Genomic DNA, 20,905 nt, shown 5'->3' with positions numbered 1-20,905 from the left:
TTCCTGAGTTAGCTGTCAGCATATTCCGTCGAGGATGTGGGTTCAGCTTCCCGTCAAGTCAGTGAGCACTCTCACTGTATTTAGAGACTACCTTTGTGGTATTTACACAGATGCACCTGTGTTTTCATGGACTGTGATCAGAGTGTGGGTAGAGCAGCAAAAGCCCATCTATACTTCTGGAAAACAACATAAGCCATAAGTTCTTCTGACAACCACCCCCTTCCCAACATAAACATCCACACTTGGTTCATAATGCTTAGTTTGTTGAACACATATTGCTTACTTAATGCCCCTTAGACCTAAGACCTGTGACCTATTTATAAGAGGCTGCTTTAATTTCCCCAAAGTCCAGGAGGGTGAGACAGAAAGGGAGTGGTAAATTCTTCTGGTGAGGGGAATGGGCAGAGTGGCCCCCGTGTAGGAGAGGAAGAGACCCCCTTTCTATCTCTTAGGTGAGCAGTTTATTCAGGGTGGAACAGGCATGACTGCAAGAGCTTTCTCCCTGGTTATCATAAAGGAATCCTTCATCTATTAAATAACTCAAGGCCTTTTCATTTCTGTATTCAAAAAGCAAATCATTCACTAAATTTTCTATGATTCTGTGTGCTAGGGACTCTAAAAGAGTAAACTATATATACTGTCTTGATTACCTCAAGGAGGCAGAGGAGCACAGTGTTCAAAAGGGCAGGCTCCAGAGATAAAATTTCTTGGGTTCAAATTTCTGTCCCTTTTTGGCTTTGTAATTTTGACCAATTACTTGGATACTGTTAGCTCCTTCACTATTAGCAATGTGAGTATTTACAGAGTATGCACCACATAACATTACTGTGAGGATTAAATTACACAAGGTAGAAAGTACTTATGAAAATACCTGGGACTTAGTATGTGCTCATTTTAAAGGTTACTTACAATTACCTTATCCTATTCCTTCTTCAATTGTCAGGGAATTTGCATCTGGTCTCCACTCTTTAGCAAACATAAATAGAATGAAAAGGCCAGGAAATAACTCAATAAGAATTTGCTTCATGGTTGTTCCTCCTAGTAGTTTCTTTGGGCACATGATCATTATTTAATTATCATATATATCATATGTACATTAAAGTATTTTGTACCTAGTTACTGTAAAAGGACAAGAAAACACACTTGGCAAATAGAAGGCTCAATGACTACCAAAGTGTGGTTAAGCATTCAACATTAAGTTCTCTTATTAGTTAATGCCCTAAAATGGGTTTGTTTTTTTTTTTTTGTTTGTTTCCAGAACAGAGGACAGGGTGCAGCTCTTCAGCCAGTAGCTCTTCTCTGTTCATTAATGGGTCTACTCATTTCAGTCATGTGCAATTCCTACAAGAGATTGAACAAAACTCACCCCTGTCCTGCAGTTTCACCCCTATGGGCCATGCAAGAGCATCTGATCTAATAAGTCCTAATTCTCATCAAAGGGTAGCTTCATTTCTAAGTTTTAAAAGCTTTCCTCAAAAGTTTCTGGCATTAAAACCAGGAGGTGCAGAGGACAAATATAGGAAACTACTATAATGAATCATATTTAAAAAAAATTTTTTAGTTGTAGATGGACATAATACCTTTTTTCTTAAATTTATATATGTGGTACTGAGGATTGAGCTTGGTGCCCCACACATGCAAGGCAAGAGCTCTACCACTGAGCCATAACCCCAGCCCCATAATGAATCACATTTTTCATCAAATAGTAACACTTGATAAATGCAAAATAATCATTTAATATGAAAAATACACTGAACGTTTTTACAGTCTTACTTGTAATTTTATCTGATTCCAAAATCCCAAATCAATGTTTGGAATCCATTTTTTTTCATGCCTGCAAACATTTTTTTACAAACAAGTTTATGGAATAATAACTATTATCTACAGAATAATAAATTATTCTTCTGGGTCATTTTTACCTTAGAATAACGAAACTGAAAGGTTAGTGATTTCCCCATGAAAAGTAATCCAGTACATTTCTATTTTTTAATCTATGGGTTAATCTAAGTGAGAGGTGATAAAGAAATAGGAGGCAACAATAGCCAGAGGGCTAAATGGAAAGAGAAGGGCTTAAAGAGATCAGAGGTGGTAAAAAGATAAATGATACATTCAAGAGACAGGGAGAGGGAAAAGCAGAGCATGCCAGTAGGCTGCAAGACTTTAAAGAGATAAATGCATCACACTTCAATGATCCACTGTGGAAACATCATCTCACCCTCTAGGATTAAGATTAACTGATTGATTACTACTTGTGGCTTTTCAGTCACTCATATCTCTGCATTTTCAGTTGTCTGTGAGAATTCCAGAGGAAAGTTTTACATTAGGAGGTGAATAGTCAGCAGTCTGGCCTATGTCATCTCCAGGATATTCTGAAATTAATGCAGCCTTTCATTTCTGCCCCTGGTAAAATCCATCCACTAAAACAGCATTTAGTGACTGAGAAAAACAATCAAACATATGGGGACAGTAGGGAGATAGCATAAGAATATAGACATATGCTTAATAAATGCTAATGTTGACAAAGGAAGCCAGCAACAGAATTTCTTTCAGATTAGGGCAGTGTTTGACACATGCCCTTTCATAATCTCTACTTCTGCCTCACTAACCCACCACCTCACAGTTCATGGATCACTTAAAAAGCAAGAACCCAGAACTAGGTTGTGGAGGGCAGGGTCGGGGAGAGAAGTATTTCAAAAAAGTAAAAATAAAAATAAAAGGAAGGAAATGAGAAGGTATATGAAAGAGAAAAAAAGATGCATTTTCATAATTGAGTATGACTAATATAAAATAGAAATGTTTTTTAAAGATGTATGATCGTTAGATGAATTTTTTTGTCATCATCTCAGTGGGCTTCATAGATTACGCACAATTCCAAAATGTGTCAATTTCCACTAGCAAATCCATGTATCAATCAACTTTGCCTTTCTGCTTCTTTGGTCTGAAATTAAAAATGAAAACAAAGCAAAAAATACCAGATGACAGAAAAGAAAACCTTAATAAAATTTTTATAATAGAAGGAAAAACTAGTAAATAAGTATTTCTAAACAGCAAAAGTTTGTTAATAATTTAAAAGCACAGCTAAATGGAAAGTTTTGTAAAATTTGACACTCTTAATCACACATGCTGATAATTATTTCAAGTCTTATAAAAGAAAGTTTGAAACAAAGTCCGTATAACTAGAGCAATAATACAAACACAAGAACTTGTGGGCATGATACATTAAGACAACAGGGTTTGTAAAACAAGACTGTCCCAGGTAATCACTATAATATGAAGCCACTTTAAAATCTGAACCTGTAAGAATAAACCAGTTAGACTCTCACCCTTTTTAATACAATGGTGATACCGTATTTTATATACTTCCAAGTCTTTTTGCTTTGCCCCTGCAGCAAATTCTAAAACTCTACTACAGCTACACTTTGAAATTGCTTACTTGTACAAATTTAACACTGATATATAACTTGCACCACCACAAAAATGAAGTGTCCAATAGGTGCTTGGTCAAGATACTTTTAGACCCATAAAAGCCAATCTGCCATGCAGAAAGGAAGAAGAGGATAAATAAAATGATGATTCCAGATTAACAGCTGTTTCACGTATTCTGTGTGGATCCTGAGAAATGAATTTTTAAATTTTGGAAAGCAAATAAGAGACTAAGGAATCTCACAAGTAGAAGGTGTTTTGCCCCTTTTTATTTTAGTTCTAATACAAAACACAAGAAGTAGTATGTGCTGAGGGATAACATAATACTAACTTTTTACATGATGATTTTTTCCATTAATAAACAGTAACGGCCTTCACAAAATCAGAGATGCCTGGAAAGTCAATCTTGTAATTGAAAAGGTTGTTTCCTATTAACATGAAAATTTGGGGAGATCAAGATTCCTAACATTTGTGGTTTCTCTTTAGATTATTTCAGTTATATCTTTATATGTTCTTTTGGGTATAAAAGCATCTTTATAGTTTCTAGCAAATGGCATATGATATTTACACAAACTAAAGGAATAAATTAAAAAATGGGAGTGTCACTGTGACCCCAAATGACTCCAGCATCATAGAAAAATGATTTGGGTTTAATATTTATTTCTTTAAGGTATTTGTTTTATAATTTTAAGTCAATTAAGATCATTAAAGAAGAGACTGTCCTAACATCAATCTGGTTATCTGACCAGTTGTAACAATTGATTAACACCACAATTATACCAATTGTTTAAAAACTGGCCACTAGTTTATAGTGGGGGGGAATTTTCAGTTGTTTCAGTGACAGTCTAGACCATGCCACCTAGAGGAGAATAGTGGTATGTCTTTTAATTTTACATTTCAAGAAAACCAACATGCTTATTTACTTAGTATTTTCATCACAGCTTATTAAACAATCACCTACTACTTGTCTGCTATAAAATCCTTTAAAAAAATTGTCACATATATAACACTTCCACCTCAAGAATATATTCTATTGATTTACTGTTAGTGCACATAAAAATTATAAGTTTACATAAATATCGTAAAACAGGTATTTTTAGAAAACATTGTAGATCCAAAGCAATAAGTCATCCTTAATTACAAAGTTTTGGTTATTTATTATCTCCCAAGAAAATAACCTTCTAAGCTAAAATCTAGTTCTCATGTATAAAGCATAATGTGAATATTTAAATTCATAATAGCAAAAAAAAAAAAATCAGTCGCTTGCATCTTAAGTCATTTAATTCCACTAACACAGGGCACGGACAATATATTGTCATCTTAGTACTACAAAGAACAATATCAATACACAGTAAATTCCCAATAGACAAAAGATTGGACAGCACTCCAGTCATACCAGTAGGTCCATTTCTGCCATATCCAGATAATTAAGATACAAATTTTTCATGGCAACATTTAAAAAATAGAGTAGGCCCCTAAAACTGTGGACAGTACCCAACCCTGTATAGTATGTTTATTCCTGTCCATATACACTTATGATAAAGTTTCATTGTTATAAATCAGGCAGAGATTAATGATAATAATACAGAATAACAATATACTGGAATGTTATATGAATGTGATTGCTCTCAAAATGCTTTGAGAGTATAAATATTTTATGCAGATCTTAGCAACTCAGTATTTTTTTTTTCTCTTATTAACTTGAGAACATTCACCTTTTTATTTAAAGAAAACACTTTACAGCTTCTTTTTGGCAATATCCCAATTGTCAACATCTCTTCTCCTGCACGTTGGAGCATTATTAAATAAGAGTTTTGAATGTAAGTACTGCAATACCACAACAGTCAAATCTGATAACCAAGATGGCTACTAGTGGATGGGTAGTGTATACAGTGTGGACATAGGGATGATTCGTATCTCAGGCAGAACTGTCCAACAACTTATCATGTTACAGAATGGCATAAAATTAAAACATATGAACTTTATATTTCTGGAATTTTCCATATATTTTCAGATCATGAGTACCCATGGGTAACTGAAAATGCAGAAGGTAAAACCATAGATAAAGATGCACTAAAGTAAAACAAGAAAATGGGTTTCCATTAAAAAAAAAAAAAAAAGAAGACAAACAGGTGAAAATGAGAGTGAAATTTTTTATGTTCATTGTTCACTGCAGCATAATTAGTAAAATTTAAAAAATAATCCAGGATTCTAGCCAACAAGACTCTTAATATTCATCTAATGCATATACCTCTCCCTGAACCCTAAAAGTGTTTAAACATTATTTGGAGTTTGGGTTTTAGAACAGAGTAAGTAGGCAAAAAAACATGTTTTACAATCTCATAAATGTCAGGATTATTTTACTCAATGTGAGACTTTTCAGACTATAATTACAAGGATGCACCAACAAGCCTGGCTTAAAATCATGTTCTTAAAAAAAAATACTATATATTCTATATTCATTTAATATATTTGGAGCACTTAAAATTTTTACTTAAGACTATTCATAATGTTTACATTTAACTAGCATATGAGTGACATGTTTTCATGTCTTCACAGTGACATTTAAATGGTAGCAGAAAAGTTGAAGTTGCATAGTTTACATAAATGTCTTCATATTACTTGGAGGATGTTTAAAATTTCTGATGATTAAGAAAAACTCTACAATATTGTTCACATAGCATTGTATATAACTGGAATCTTAAGAATTCTTGAGAGGGATTCCAGGAACATTCCTAGACCTCAGTAAGTATCCAGTATATGTCAGACCTTATATTTTTATGGGGGGGGGGATTTATTTATTTATAATTATGTACCGGACAAAGAATGTCAAATCTAGAAGCATAGCATCTAAATCTCCAAATGAAAAATAGAGAACACTTCTTGAAGACTTATCACACATCAGGTACTGTGCTACACAGGCACTGTGCATACATTCATGATACCTGATTTACATGCCAGTTTCAGAATTTAAGAGATTTGTGATAGAACACATAGCTAATAAGAGTCCAAACTGACTTCTGAACTTAGTTTATTCCAAAATTATGCCCTCATGTAACAATAAATACTGGCATTTCCTAAAATGTAAATATAATTTCATTTATTGTTAAGAAGTATATCTCAGCATCTAGAGACAACCAAGATATGGCAGTCATTACTCATGCAATCAAGTTATTCCTCACATTGGTGCCATTTGCAAAGGATAAAATCACACTGAACTTTGTGAATGATGGGCTTTTATATTTATAATACACTTAAGAGAATCCAGTGTTATTGTACAAAGACAAATATTATTGTGTCAGAAAGAGCCCTGATGTTATGCTTGGTACTGCTCAGTATTTCAGACTAACTGCTGTGTCTGGCTGCCTCCTTGATGTTTTCAGAACTGATGTCTACTCATTGTTTATGTCCTTTCCAAGGGAGGGGAAACATTTTTACCTAAGACTGAAGTCTGGTTCTGTAGGAGCAAAGAGGCAACTGTCTAGCAGCCTGAGGGTGAATCAACAGCTGCAAGGCCACCCACGCACATGCACACAGCTCTCAGCTGTCTCTCCATTCTGGGCCCCAGTTGGTCCTGACCCCATACAAATGTGGTGTTCTTGCTTTGATGTTTATGAACCAAGTGCATTAAAATGCAGGATAATGATTCAGGGGTTAGAGAAACTGTTATTTATACAAATGTGGTTAACACCTCATCATCTGAAACTGGCTGTGCTAATAACACTCATTGTGTTCTTTGTTTTCTATCCCCCCCCCACCCCACAAATCTGCAACCTACAATTGCTCTGGCAATATGTGGACAGTATACTAGAATACAATGGGAGACTTAAGAGGGTCCTACAATTAAAAGCAGTTTCTCAGAAAACCTGCTAAATAAGTGAGCACCCAGATATGAGTACAAATCATGGGAATTCAAAACTAGAATGGTGTCTGGCATCTGTTGCTCCAGCAGTGCTCAATACATCCTTTCCAATACATCATAAATATAACTCTTGGAGTATAGTAATAAGATCTTAAGTTTGGTGTGTTAATTATAAAAACTTCAAACAGTAATGTTAAAAATCAGATGCTAATCCCAGTGACTTGGGAGGCTTGAGGCAGGAGGATTGCAAGTTCAAAGCCAGCTTCAACAACTTATAGAGCCCCTAAGCAACTGCTGAAACCCTGTCTCAAAATAAAATGGGCTGGGGATGTGGATCACTGGTTAAGTGCCCAAGGGTTCAATCCCTGGTACTGGGGGGGGGGGGGGGATCAGATGCTATTTGTTACCAAGAATAGCCTACTTATAAGGACAAACAGTTATCCAGGATACCATTTAATTATAAAGCAATTTGTCTCTTATAAAATAGTCAAAAAAGAAATGAAAAATTCAACCAATGAAATCATATCAGTATTTACCAATATTTATTTGGATAAATATATCCATAAAATTTTACAGAAAAAGTTCAAGATAAATTTATGATTCCAAAATCTACTGTGCTTTTATTAGACTAAAATATATACTGTGACTATTCTCTTTATAGCTGTAATAGATCTATTAGACACATGTAGCTTTTAAAATTTAAAGTAATTAAGTAAAATTAAAGATTTAGTTCTGCCATATAACTAAATGAAATGGCCACCTGAGCTAGTGATTACCTATTAGTATGGACAAAATATTTCCATCAGCACAGAAGAGTCCTGTTGGACAGCAATGACCTAGCGACTCAAATTATAAGGAATTATGCTGACTTTTCTAGTATATATCCTTGCTTATCTTATTTAGTTGAAAGTAAAAGAACATTAACAGAAATCTATATATTCCTGCTCCAGAAAGGGGAAGGGGTCAAGTGATATTGGACATAATTTTCCTTAAAAAAGTAGGATAAGATAAAAGGTTCACCACTGATCTAGATAAAAAGTCCTAAATTCCAACTTACTAAAATATGTTTAGTAGACTGGATGAAAAATAGTAAAGTGGCTCTCTAACTTAGAAAACACTCTTTAAAAAATTTATAATTATAAGTAGTTAAAATATATCTTCCATCTACATAGTTCTGATTAGATTCATTAGAACTTAGCATTTTGTTAAAACACCAGTCACAATTCTAAATATCTTATTATTCACCTCAAATATCATTCTTCTCCTTAATCTATATAGAGGTCCCCTTGACTGATATATTAAAATAAAATTTCAGAAAAATCTCACCAGGTAAAAAAATTTACCAGGCCTACCTCCGCTGCAGTAGTCAGTAAGATTCATCTACCCTACTGGCTACAATTCAGATTCCTGTTTTCTTGGGGAATGAATAAGAGAGCTTTTTGTAGGCACAAACTAAGTTCTCTCTCCTATTTCCAAAATTTTTCTCTACTGCCAATTCACCTCAAATAGTCTTCGTGCTCAAGTCTTGACAGCCTCTATATCTATCACACATAAAGTCATACCAATCCTAATACATGAATTTGAGAAAGGAACAGTTTTAGCGCAGTTCTCACAATGGGTATTCAGTCAATGCTATGTCGAAGACCTTTCAAATTCTATTAAGACCCTTAAGGCAAGAAATAACAGCAACTAAAATTAATTCTCATCTAAGTTAAAAATGCACAATTTGCTGTTTATATACATATTAAAAGAAAAAATTATCCAAAGGATGCAAAAGTACCAGCTTATTTATTTGATCTACAATCTTTTCTACAGAAGTATGCATGGTTCTTGAAGAATCCATTTTAAGCACCTTCTTAGATTTTATAATTCCTTTAACTCTTGGGTAACAAAATTCATGCTTTCAGTTTGTCCATGTTTCTGTTCACACTTCAACTTTATACCTTCTCTGCATTTACATTTCAATAGAACATCTTTAGTCATCTATAAACCATAATCCAATGGCTTTATAATAAAGTTCTGTAGTACTCATGCAGCCTGAAGTCGAGCAGAGATACAGGATTAGTTTAGATGGTGGCCACTGAACAAAAAGTATATTTATATTTGCATAACACATTGATTAAAAAGCCTTAAGAGGTTTCCCAAACTTATACACCTCTTTCTTCACCCATGTTTTAAAAGATAAAATATTTTAAAGAACTCGGACTTGCCCTCAAGCCTTCCAGAACCTTTTAATGAGTCATATTAGGCTCCCAGTACTGAAGGTAAGCTTCTGAACTATTCCATCTAAGAGTTTTAAAGGAATATTTTGGAATCAGTGAAATAATTATTGAGCCATGAAGAATTCTAGGTACCCTGAAAATAAAGTAAATACTACAATTTCATGTTCTGAACTTTTACCCTAAAGTGCTAACCTACAATGATTCTAAGTTATTTTCAGTCCTAAACAAGTACCACTTTTGATTTTCAAATTTCAATGCTTAGAAACCATAACCAGTGTGAGTATTAACCCCAATCATCTAAATATTCAGACCAGGTAATAATACCTTTAAATTATTGGCTTCTATTTTGCATAGCTCTTTCTAAAAAGAGAAAAGTAATTTCTTTACAATATTACTCTAGTTACCCAAAATAAAAGCCTAACATTGTTATGTTTAGATAAATGAAGGAGAGGTAGAATGGGATTACAGTTCTTTCTCTTTCCCTTCTTTACAGAATTCAAAGATAATGTAGAAAGATTAACAGACACAGAATTCTTCATCTAACTGATGCCAGAAGAATTTAAAGGTTGTAATACAAAGTAATATGAGTATAGGTGACAGAGCTAGACTATTTAAAACACCCATCTATAGTTCACACTTGGTTTCTAAACATGCCCATCTTTAGATTCATATTTATACAGTGATTTTTGCTTAAATATTTATAGCCAATATGCAGAAATATTAACATACAGAAGACATTTCATCTATATAAATTTTTTTTTCATAGCCTTCTAACAAGAAACTTGCCCCCTTACCCAAGCACCTCAATTTTATTTTCAAATTGAAATGAAGAAAATCTGAAAATACTCTTATTACTTCCAATTTGAAAGCCTTGTTCAATTTTTCTAAATTAAACAAAGGATTATAAGCATGTATGTTTTAAAGCAATTGGTAAAGAAAAAGCTATTTACCATTTTTATCATTTGAATGTGCTATTCAGAAAAATTTTTGAAAAAAATTTAGTATGACCTAAAAACAAGTTTAATAAAAGACAATATAGTATAATCTCTAGTTCTGGGAACAGAAGTTTACAAGTGTTGCACTATTTTTTTTTTCAAAATTAACTGTAGAGTATATTGAAATATTTATTCTGTGTTAAAGTTATATTGGGATATTAAGCATTCCTACATTACTACTAAGAATTTTTGGTTCATATTTACTTATATTAAAATAACAAAATGGAAGCTCTATGATTTAATAAGACACTAAAGTTTAAAAGTCGAGATAAATTCAAAACTGCATTTTGAGCTTTGCTGTTTTAACCATCAGTGTATACTTTCCTTTATGATAACAAATACCAAGCCATGAGCTAACTTAACTTTAGTCATATAATACTTGTTTGAAAATATAAACACCTCTACTGTGGCACATTGTGATTGGTATAGGATTGTCCTTGAATATATAAATCAATGCAAGTGTGTATAATTGTGGGGAGAGGAGGAAACTGTTTTTACTATGGCAAACTGAGGAAAGGGATGGATCCTTTTCAGAAAGGAATATATCAGATTTATCAAATTCTCTTACAAACTTTATATCTTGGGCCAAGTTTCACAGAAATGATAATTAATAAACAGTTTTACTTTTCTCTTTTTAACCAGATATGAAAGTCATCCAATGTAATTACCTTCAAGATGATACGGAGCCAAGTCTCAAATTAGATGCAGTATCTGATGCAGATTACTTGTTTTCTGACTCTTCTCTGACTACTCACAAGTAGTCCATGAAAGAATTTATACTAACTAAATTGTTCAAGGCAAAGAGAGAAAAAGGAGAGAGACAGATAGAAAGGAGACACTAAAACATGTCCAATAAGCTTCCTAACAAATTATGTTTAATTATTAAAAAAATACACAAGAATTTCCACCTCAGTACTGTCATGCAAAAGTAATCTAACACTTAAAAATGTCTTTATATTATTCAGTATACAAAAGGAGGTAAAAAGTGGCAATCCAGTATATCTTAAATTGCACATTCCAGCTTATCTAAATACCAACAACACCCCATGTCAGAAATACTGTAATTTTAAATACAGCATAGGTTTTTTTTTTTCCCCAACAGCTGAACAACAAAAAAAAGGTGTCACAAATTATTCCCCTGAACTACACAGATCTATGAGTTAGAAGGCAGGATTATGAACTTTAAAGTATTAATTTTAATTATGAATTGATAATACATTTCTACAAACACTGGTGATATTAAAACAATATACCAATAGACATGATCAATATGTGTATATATGTAATGATCCCAGAAAAATGGTGGTCAAATAGAAATAATATTTCTCTTTAACAAATGTTTTGAGGAAAAATGCTTTAAATTATATGGAGTTGAAAATATAATTTTAACAAAATTTATGTGAAAAGAGGAAACACCAAAGCTGCTAAAATTCTTTGGGACCCCCCACCTTCCAAATGCTATCCTTATAATTCCCCAGTTGTCACAGGATAAAGTATTTTTCTAGAAAAAATTAAATTACTGCAAATATTGCTTCCTATAGACTGCTTTATGTGTCAGAGTCACTTGCAGATCCTGGTCTGCTGTTATCTGGCCCATCGCTTTCCTTGTCCCAGTCTTTCATAGACGCACCCATCATGAAATCATCACGCAGAATTGTCCAACCTGGGCCATCTTCTGATTTGATTTCAGTCTAAGGAAAATCAAAGAACCAAAATAGTCAGAAATCAATTCAATCATTAATAATTGGTTCTACAACAGAAGTGAAACCAAGATAATTCATAAATTGACTTTAGTTTTACAATACAGTTATATAGGTATATATAAAAATATAACAAACAGCTATATATTAATAAAATGACATATTTTAGTACCCCAAAAAGAAAAATGGAAGCGAAGTAAAAAATTTTTTGGAGTGGAGAAAACAATACTGTCAAATCCAGGTTTGGTATCAATTTTTAAAATCTTTTGAAAACAAAAGCAAACTTGCATATTATTTAACCTTCAGTGATAATTTATTAAAAATTCTTGGCAGATTATTTCAATATAAACAGACATTTAAGAAACACTTTTGCCCAAAATAAAGGTAAAAAAGTAATCTAATCTCAGTACTAGGCTACATTTTTATGATTGCTATTTCACTTAACATTTTATAAAAATTTAAACCAATTATTCTTTATTTAGGAAATAATGTCACTCCCTGACCCCACCATGTAATGAAAGACGAATCACACGCTACAACTATAAATAACTGAAGTAGGCAATAAACATGTAAGTAGTCATCCATTTTATTTAGTGGTAGAATTTAGTAATACATAAGAGAGCCTAGGAATTACAGGCCTTCATTTCATGGTACAATAGTACCACCTTGTGGTATTAAGTATTACAATATAGGCAGCACTCTAAGCTATAAAATTTTTCATTCTTTTCACAAATATTAAGAACTGTGTTAGCAAGCACTGTTCTTCATGTCAGAAATACAGTAATGATCAAAGCAAAATCCCTGTCTTCATAGAGCTAACAGTCTGCAAATCCCATTTATAGAAGCACACAATTTTGGAAAAATTTAAGTATGAAAGAAAATTCTAAGTCTTAATTATACATGAATTTTTGCTAGAAAATAACGTTGTTATCTTTACAGGGGTTATTAGTCATGCAAGAAGCAATTTTCAAGAGAAGATATTAAAGACATCTATTAGATTACAAGAGATTAAAAATGCCCTACTAGCTCACTCCTATATTCCTAGGATCAAGCAATAAAGTAGAGCTTGTGCCTAAATAAAACCCAAAGACTGGATGAGTAAAGTTTTAGAATTGACTTTGTATGCCAAGTATCAGCCCACTTTATACTAAAACTTAACCAACATAAACAAAATCAGTGCTACTTATAAAAATCAACAATAAAATGGTACTAGTGTTTCTCCTGCCACACTGGTAGGAGAACAATAAAGTAGAAAGGTAACTTAGAACTCTCCTTCTGGAATATTTTAACACCTGTCCATCACTTATTTCTATAAAATCAAATCTATATTTGTAAAACTGAAATTCTGTTTCTCTTTGATGAAACTATTTCACTGGATAAAAGGCCATTTTCTCTAATTTAATTTAAGCCATTTTCTTTGCCAAGTTTCTCATCTTAAATAAGAGAAAGAGCTGTTCCAGTCGAGATCTACTTATAACCAACAATTATAAGACCTAACCTGTCAAATTAACAATTCAAAGCTTTCAATTAAATTCTTAAAAATGTATAGCCATATCCAAAATTTCTCACTAGCAAAGACTTGTCCTGACTTTGATATCTGTGTTTACATATGAACATGCCCAATCTCAATGTTTTAAGTCTCCAAGTCTGGTCAACTATACCCAACATGCTATCAACATGTTATCACATGACTGGTATAAATGCAACATTTCTACATGAGGGCTCCCTCTAAGAGCAAACCTTTAATGGACACTAAGTTACTCTTCTAGCACCAGAAAAGCTATAGAAAACAAAAGAATTAATAAGAAAGGGAAGAGAGCGGAGGGAAGATGTCAGATAAAACTTTAAACAAGTAGTTCATGGGCTGGAGATGTGGTGCAAGTGGTAGTGCACTCGCCTAGCATGCATGAGGCACTGGGTTCAATTCGCAGCACCACATAAAAATAAAATAAAGATATTTAAAAAAAAAACAAGTAGTTCAAAAAGAAAAAATACTAGCCCCAAGGAAAGGAATAATTAAAATGGTGGGATAAACTGTCTCACATGTCTCAGAAGGCCATTCCTGTAAACATTCATATAGTTTAGGCAATGAGAGAAATAACAGAATAAACCCAAAGTTTCTCTCAAAGATCAGTATGAAATGTAACAATTCAGTAGATCTTCACAGGAGGATCTTGGCAATGTTCTTATTTTTTTGCAGTTCAGGCAATTAATAGTGTATATCAGTGATTTTTAAAGTGTGATCACCAGTATCACTTGGAAACCTGTTAGAAGTTCCAAATCGCAGCTTCATTCCAGACCTACTGAATCAGAAATCCACGGGGATTGGGTACAGAGATCTCTTTCTTCAAGATATCCAGTGATTCTGATATATGCTAAAGCCTAAGAATAACCAGTCTATAAAAAGAGAAATATTTCTTAGTGACAGTTTCCATTCATTGCTGTAAGACCAAATACATTTATGGCCAAGAGAGAAAGATTTTAGAAAACCCAACATTAGATTTTGGATATCAGTATTAGACTCAGCTCTGTATGCCTTAAGTAGGGCCATAACTCAAGCTATCGTTACAGTGGTGTTTTTACACTGTGAAGCAACAAATTGGAAAAAAAATAGACAACATAAAATTTACTAAAAACAAGTGTAGATTACCATGTCTTAATAACAGATATTCTATATAACATCTGTCAACATGGCAACTCAAGAAAGAAAACTTTTTAAAAAGACAATTTCAATTTTTAATGCATACATCTGCTAAAGAAATATACAGCAAGGAAAAAGAGTCATCTTGAAATGACAGTTTGAACATAAATAAGTAGGCTTGCTCAACTTCAGTAAACAGAAAAACTAAAGAAAAGCAACCTGTTTCAAAGGTATAACTCACAATGAGGTATAAGTTTTGGACATCAAGGTGGCAGAAGCAGGGTACAAGAAAATGCCAGCTGGAGTATAAAGCAGGGAGATGAGTCCCTGTTTGGGGTAAGTTCCATTACCAAGACAACTTCCAACACAACTCCTGCCACAGGTTTGGTATTCTAATTAGGCAAAAATAAAGTAACCCATGGAAACAAATGGGACTTTGATCAGGTCCCTGCAGAGAGGAGACTGAGGCACAGGCCAGCCTGTCAGACAAGACTTACCCAGACATCAGTCAGTCTTGAGCCACACTCTGGACCCATGCTGCCCTACTTTATGTAGTGTTACTTTCACTTATCACTAAACCTATGCTGTTTCTTCCGGATGTTCAAGATGCCAAAAACCTGGACCCCAACTAGACACTCCACTGGTATCAACAAGTACAAGATCAGAAGAGAGAACAGCAACACAATTTAAGGAGATGAACCAGGGATGAGGATGTAGCTCCATGTGAGAGCAGTTGTCTAGCATGTGAGAGGTCCTGCATTCTATTTCCAGCACATTCCCTCACCTGCCCCCCAAAAAAGGAGAAGGAGGGGAAGTAGATGGACTACAAGAAACTCAATAAATGCAAGAAAGGTCAGGGCTGGGGATATAGCTCAGTTGGTAGAGTGCTTGCTTTGCATACACAAGGCCCTGGGTTTAATCCCCAGCAGCACGCGCGAGCACACACACACACACACACACACACACACACACACAAATGCAAGTTAGGTGACTCTCAAGATGGTAAAATGTAAAGCTGACAATCACCCCTATTTACACTGAAGAATCTGCAAAACAGTAACTGGCACTTCTGGAAGTAAGGATTGGAGTGGAGGGACCAAAATAAAGAGAACTGAGTGAAAGCTGTGCTTTGAATTTTGTCTCTAGGTATTTCTCACATTAACCTGGCAGAAAACTAGAGGTTTAACCATCTGGAGATATGATGGACCAGCACAAATCATGGTATAGGCACAATATTGAAAATGGGATCAGATCACACACTCACCCCCAAAATGAATTCCAGCTCCCTTGTAACAATGAGCTCCCAAAATGCGGACAGGCAGACCTTTTTCCTCCCAGTAAAGAACAGTAGTATTCTATAGAAAAATCTGTCTAGTCACCAATAAAATGTTCATCCTGAGAATTCTACAGTGAAGTTTAAAATGGACAATATCCACATGCTCACAGCTTCTAATTGCATTTTTAGGACTACTGGTTCTAACTAATCACGGACAACTAACTAAGGATTATTATCATTGAAGAAGCTAGAAAGCAACAAACAATGCAAAAACAGAAAACCAATATGTAGGGAAAACAATTTGAAAAAGAACATTTAAAGGGAAATATCATTAATATTCTCAAAGATTTAGGAGAATATATTGCATCCGTAAAACAAGAACAATTACTATTTTAAAATAAACATTAAGAGAATAACAAAGAGCTTGAAATTGAAAACACTATGGCAGAAATAAAAAAACTTGGCACAACAGTGATAAGACGGAAGTGAGGAATTCTTCACAAAACGAAGTGAAAAGAAAAATAATAAAACATGGAGTAAGATAACTAGAGGACCAATCAATGAGCTTCAATATACAAATAATGGGAGTTCTACAAAAGAGCAAAAATGAATGGGAGGAAATGAAGGAATGAATAAAACAAAAATTCCCATAATGAAGAACAAACTCTTCCAAATTGAAAAGAGCCCTGGAATACCCAACACACAAAATAAAAAGAGCCATATTAAAGACATCATCATAAAACCTTAGGACAATGGGAAATATCCTATAAACTTCTAGGAAGAAAACAAAGAAGTCACATACATAAAAATTAATCAGGAATCAGAATACATTCAAAGTTTTTAATAGCTGCTCTAAAAGCAAAAACGCCATACACAAATGTTTTGGAAATGCCAAAAGAAAATAATCTCCAATTTGAAATTCAATACTCAAGACACACTATTATTAAAATGTAACGATAAAATCGGGGTAACTGCAAACAAGAGCCCCCTCCAATCCAAATTTAATTTAAATATAGCTTCTCAGGAAAACTGAGGATGTTCGCTATAAAAAGATGGAGTACCAAAGGACAATAACTTAGAAAAATAAAGATCCAACACAAGAAAGGGAAGGGAATCTCCAGGATCACACTGAAGAGAAACCTCAGAATGATAGTTATGTATCAGGCATAAAGAGCAACCTGCACTTGTGTTGACTTCAAGGGAAGGGATGCTGAAAACCATAGGCTGTTGTATCATCACTGTAACTTGACAAAACCACTGGGAGATGATTTAACAAAAACATTCATGTAAACAGAGAAAAGAAGATATAAAAATTAAGAAAGGGAAATCAATCTGAAGAAATTCAAAATATCACAGGAAGTTTATCCCAGAATGACAACTGTGGAGTAAACCAAGAGACCAATCATCCAAAGAAGAATGGAGGCTTCTAGGAGAAAGACTGTCTCAGAGAAAATAATTATAATAGATGCATTACTTGAGGAATTTGATTTGAAAAGCATACTAAGAAAATTAAACATGAAAAATCAAGCAATTAATTTCAGGAAAAAATAGAAACATTACAACGTTCGGTGATAAATAATACACAGAAATAATAATGAATATTTGAAACCAATTTAACAAATAATTAAAAACTAATTATATTGAGAGGACAGGGGCAAGGAGACAGACTGTGTAAGAGAACTAAATCTTTGCCCACCATAATATAGGAATTCAATAAATAATACTTGAAATCAATGGCTCCACAGATATGACCACATACACGTTAGTTTGGAATAGAGAGAAGTATAAATACCAACAGGTCTAGATTTAAAAGTAAGTAGTGGTTTCTCCTGGGAGTAGCAGCTGCACAGAGTGGGCAGAATCAGGCAGAAAACAGCTTTTTAAAAAAATAACCTTTTTTTGGGGGGTAGGCAAAAAGTTGCTATTAAGATTATATGAATAAGTAAAGCATCAATTTATTTGTCTTTTTTTTTTTTTTTTTAATAAATGTGTCAAGGGCTGACCCTGAACAGATTGCAGTAAGGGAGCTGCTAAAAACAAAAGGAAAAAAGTATAGCTAGATAATTTCTACAATCTCAAGTTTCCCAAATCTCCTCTAAGATATCCTCCCACCCCCACTTACCCCCCAAAAGCTCCCAAGAAATCCTACTATTTTTTTTAACCGTAATGATTGTACTGTACTTTCTTAGTCTTCTATGAAAAAGGTAACAAAACCTGAATTATACTATATATGGCATGTACCTAACACTATTTGATTTATAATTCTCTTACAAGTCCTAGTCATATGGCAATTATTATTCTCATATAAGACTCAAAGAAGTAACATATTCAGAGACAGACCACACCAGCCCGTGCAGGACCCAGGCTCACAGTATGCCCTGGGCCACCCCTCCACTGGCGGGGCAGACACCCACCACAGCCTAGCCTCTGGCACAGGACCGCCTCTTCTGACTAGCGACTACCACGGGAGGTCAAGCCCCCTGGTCCAGATCCATCCACACCAGCCGTGTGGGACCCAGGCTCACAGAAGGCCCGGGTCCACCCCTCCAACAGGCACCCACCTGAGCCTAGCCTCGGCCCAGATCTGACCACACCAACTTGCACAGTACCCAGGTCCAGGGTAGGTCCCAGTTCACCACACCCCCCCCACACAACCTGGGAGCCTAAGCTTAACTCACTTCCATCTTGGGACATTGCGGTCATCACCATAGCCTTCTGCATACGGTAGCCCCTAACTTTTTGACAACAGACAGGACCTACAAGCAGCTGCATCTTAGAGTAGACATGACAAAGGGAGTGTGAAGTCCATCCTTTTAGTCCCAACTCTGTAAGACATTGCTTCCATCTTGGGGCACCTTAACTATTATCTCAAGCTACTTTGGCTATTGCCGTCACCATCTTTAAATGCAGTAGCATATATTGAGGGACACCAGCAGGGTTTGGAAGGGAAACATCATGGTAAGGTACAGACAATCTGCACAGGTACTACAAGAATATAATGAAGAAACTATTAATATCTCAGATTCATACTACAAGAAAGGAAGACACATAGACAACATGAAAAAACAAGGGAGAAAAGTGCCCCAAACAAACCAGGACACTATAATAACAGAACCCATGGATAGCAAAGTTGACAAAATGTCAAAGAAGGAGTTCAGAAGGTTCATGATTAAAATGATCTGTGAATTAAAGAATGACCTAAATGAGCAAATACAGGCAAAAAATGATCACTCCAACAATGAGATAAGAGAGCAAATACAGGTAGCAAAAGATTACTTCAAGAGAGAGACTCTGAAAAAAAAAAAAAAACCACTCAGAAATCCATGAAATGAAGAATAAATAAAATATAAAACTCAATAGAAAGCATAACCAAAGACTAGATCACTTGGAAGAAAGAAAGTCATATAATGAAGACAAAGTATATAAACTGGAAAATAAAGCTGATCACACAGTGAAGAGTAAGAAACCATGAATAGAACAACCAAGAATTATGGGAAAGCATCAAAAGACCAAATCTAAGCGTTATTGGGATACAGGAAGGCACAGTTTCAAACCAAAGGAATGCACAATCTCTTCACTGAGATAATATCAGAAAATTTCCCAAGCAAGAAGAACAAATTGGAAAACCAAATACAAGAGGCTTACAGAACAACAAACGTACAAAGAAACAACAGATCTAAACCAAGGTACATTATAATGAAAATGCCTAGCATACAGAATAAGGACAGAATCTTAAAAGCCGCAAGAGAGAGGAATCAGATCACATAGAGGGGGGAGACCAATTCGTATCTCAGCAGACTTTTCAGCCCAAACCCTCAAAGCCAGGAGATCGTGGAACAACATATACAAAGGTATTTAAAAAATTGACAAAACAAAAAGAAAATGGATATCAACCAAGAATCTTATATCCAGCAAAACTAAGCATTAGATTTGATGATGAAATAAAAACCTTCCACGATAAACAAAAGTTAAAAGAATTTACAACTAGAAAGACTGCACTACAGAACATCCTCAGCAAAATATTCCAAAAAGGAGGAAATGAAAAACAATGATGAAAATCAGCAGAGGGAAGGATTATACTAAAAAGAAAAATCTAATCAGACGAGAAACCAAGTCACATTAAATAGCAAAAATAAACACAAATGGCTGGGAATACAAATTGTATCTCAATAATAACCCTGAATGTCAATGACCTAAACTCACCAATCACAAGACATAGACCAGCAGATTGGATGAAAAAAAAAAAAAAAAGAGCCAACAATGTGCTGTCTCCAAGAGACACATCTCATAGGAAAAGAAATCCACGGACTGAAGGTGAAAGATTGGAAAAAATCATACCACTCACATGGACTGCGGAAGAAAGCAGGGGTTAGAAAGCAGGAGTTTCCATCCTCATTTGAAATAAAGTAGACTTCAAACTAAAGTCAATCAAAAAGGATAAAGAAGGACACTGCAATACTGATCAAGGGAACCATACACCAACAAGACTAAACAATTATAAATATATATGCCCCAAACAATGGAGCATCTATGTTCATCAAATGAACTCTTCTGAAGTTCAAGAATCAAGTAGACCACAACATAACAATTTTGGGTGACTTTAACACACCTCTTTCATCACTAGATCTTCCAAACAAAAGCTGAACAAAGAAACTATAAAACTCAATAATACAATCAATAACTTAGACTTAACTGACATATTTAGAATATTTCATCCTTCAATGAGAGAATACACTATCTTCTCAGCAGCACATGGATCCTTTTCTAAAATAGACTGTATACTATG

General features: G+C 34.4%; 1 protein-coding gene across 1 annotated transcript in view; it reads right to left on the bottom strand.

The window, feature by feature from the left end:
* Positions 1-4,686: 4,686 nt before the first annotated feature.
* Rrp15 (ribosomal RNA processing 15 homolog) overlaps positions 4,687-20,905 on the bottom strand; it is a 60,559-nt gene continuing 44,340 nt past the window's right edge. The window contains exon 5 of the mRNA XM_046438436.2: positions 4,687-12,193. Coding sequence (XP_046294392.1) covers positions 12,050-12,193 — 144 coding nt within the window. The 3' untranslated portion in view covers positions 4,687-12,049. The remainder of the gene's footprint in view (positions 12,194-20,905) is intronic.

This window comes from Marmota monax, unplaced genomic scaffold (genome assembly GCF_021218885.2).
Source record: "Marmota monax isolate L192 unplaced genomic scaffold, Marmota_monax_Labrador192_F-V1.1 WCK01_AAM20220418_F8-fsc00118, whole genome shotgun sequence".
NCBI lineage: Eukaryota > Metazoa > Chordata > Mammalia > Rodentia > Sciuridae > Marmota > Marmota monax.
This window is presented reverse-complemented; position numbering and strand designations above follow the sequence as displayed.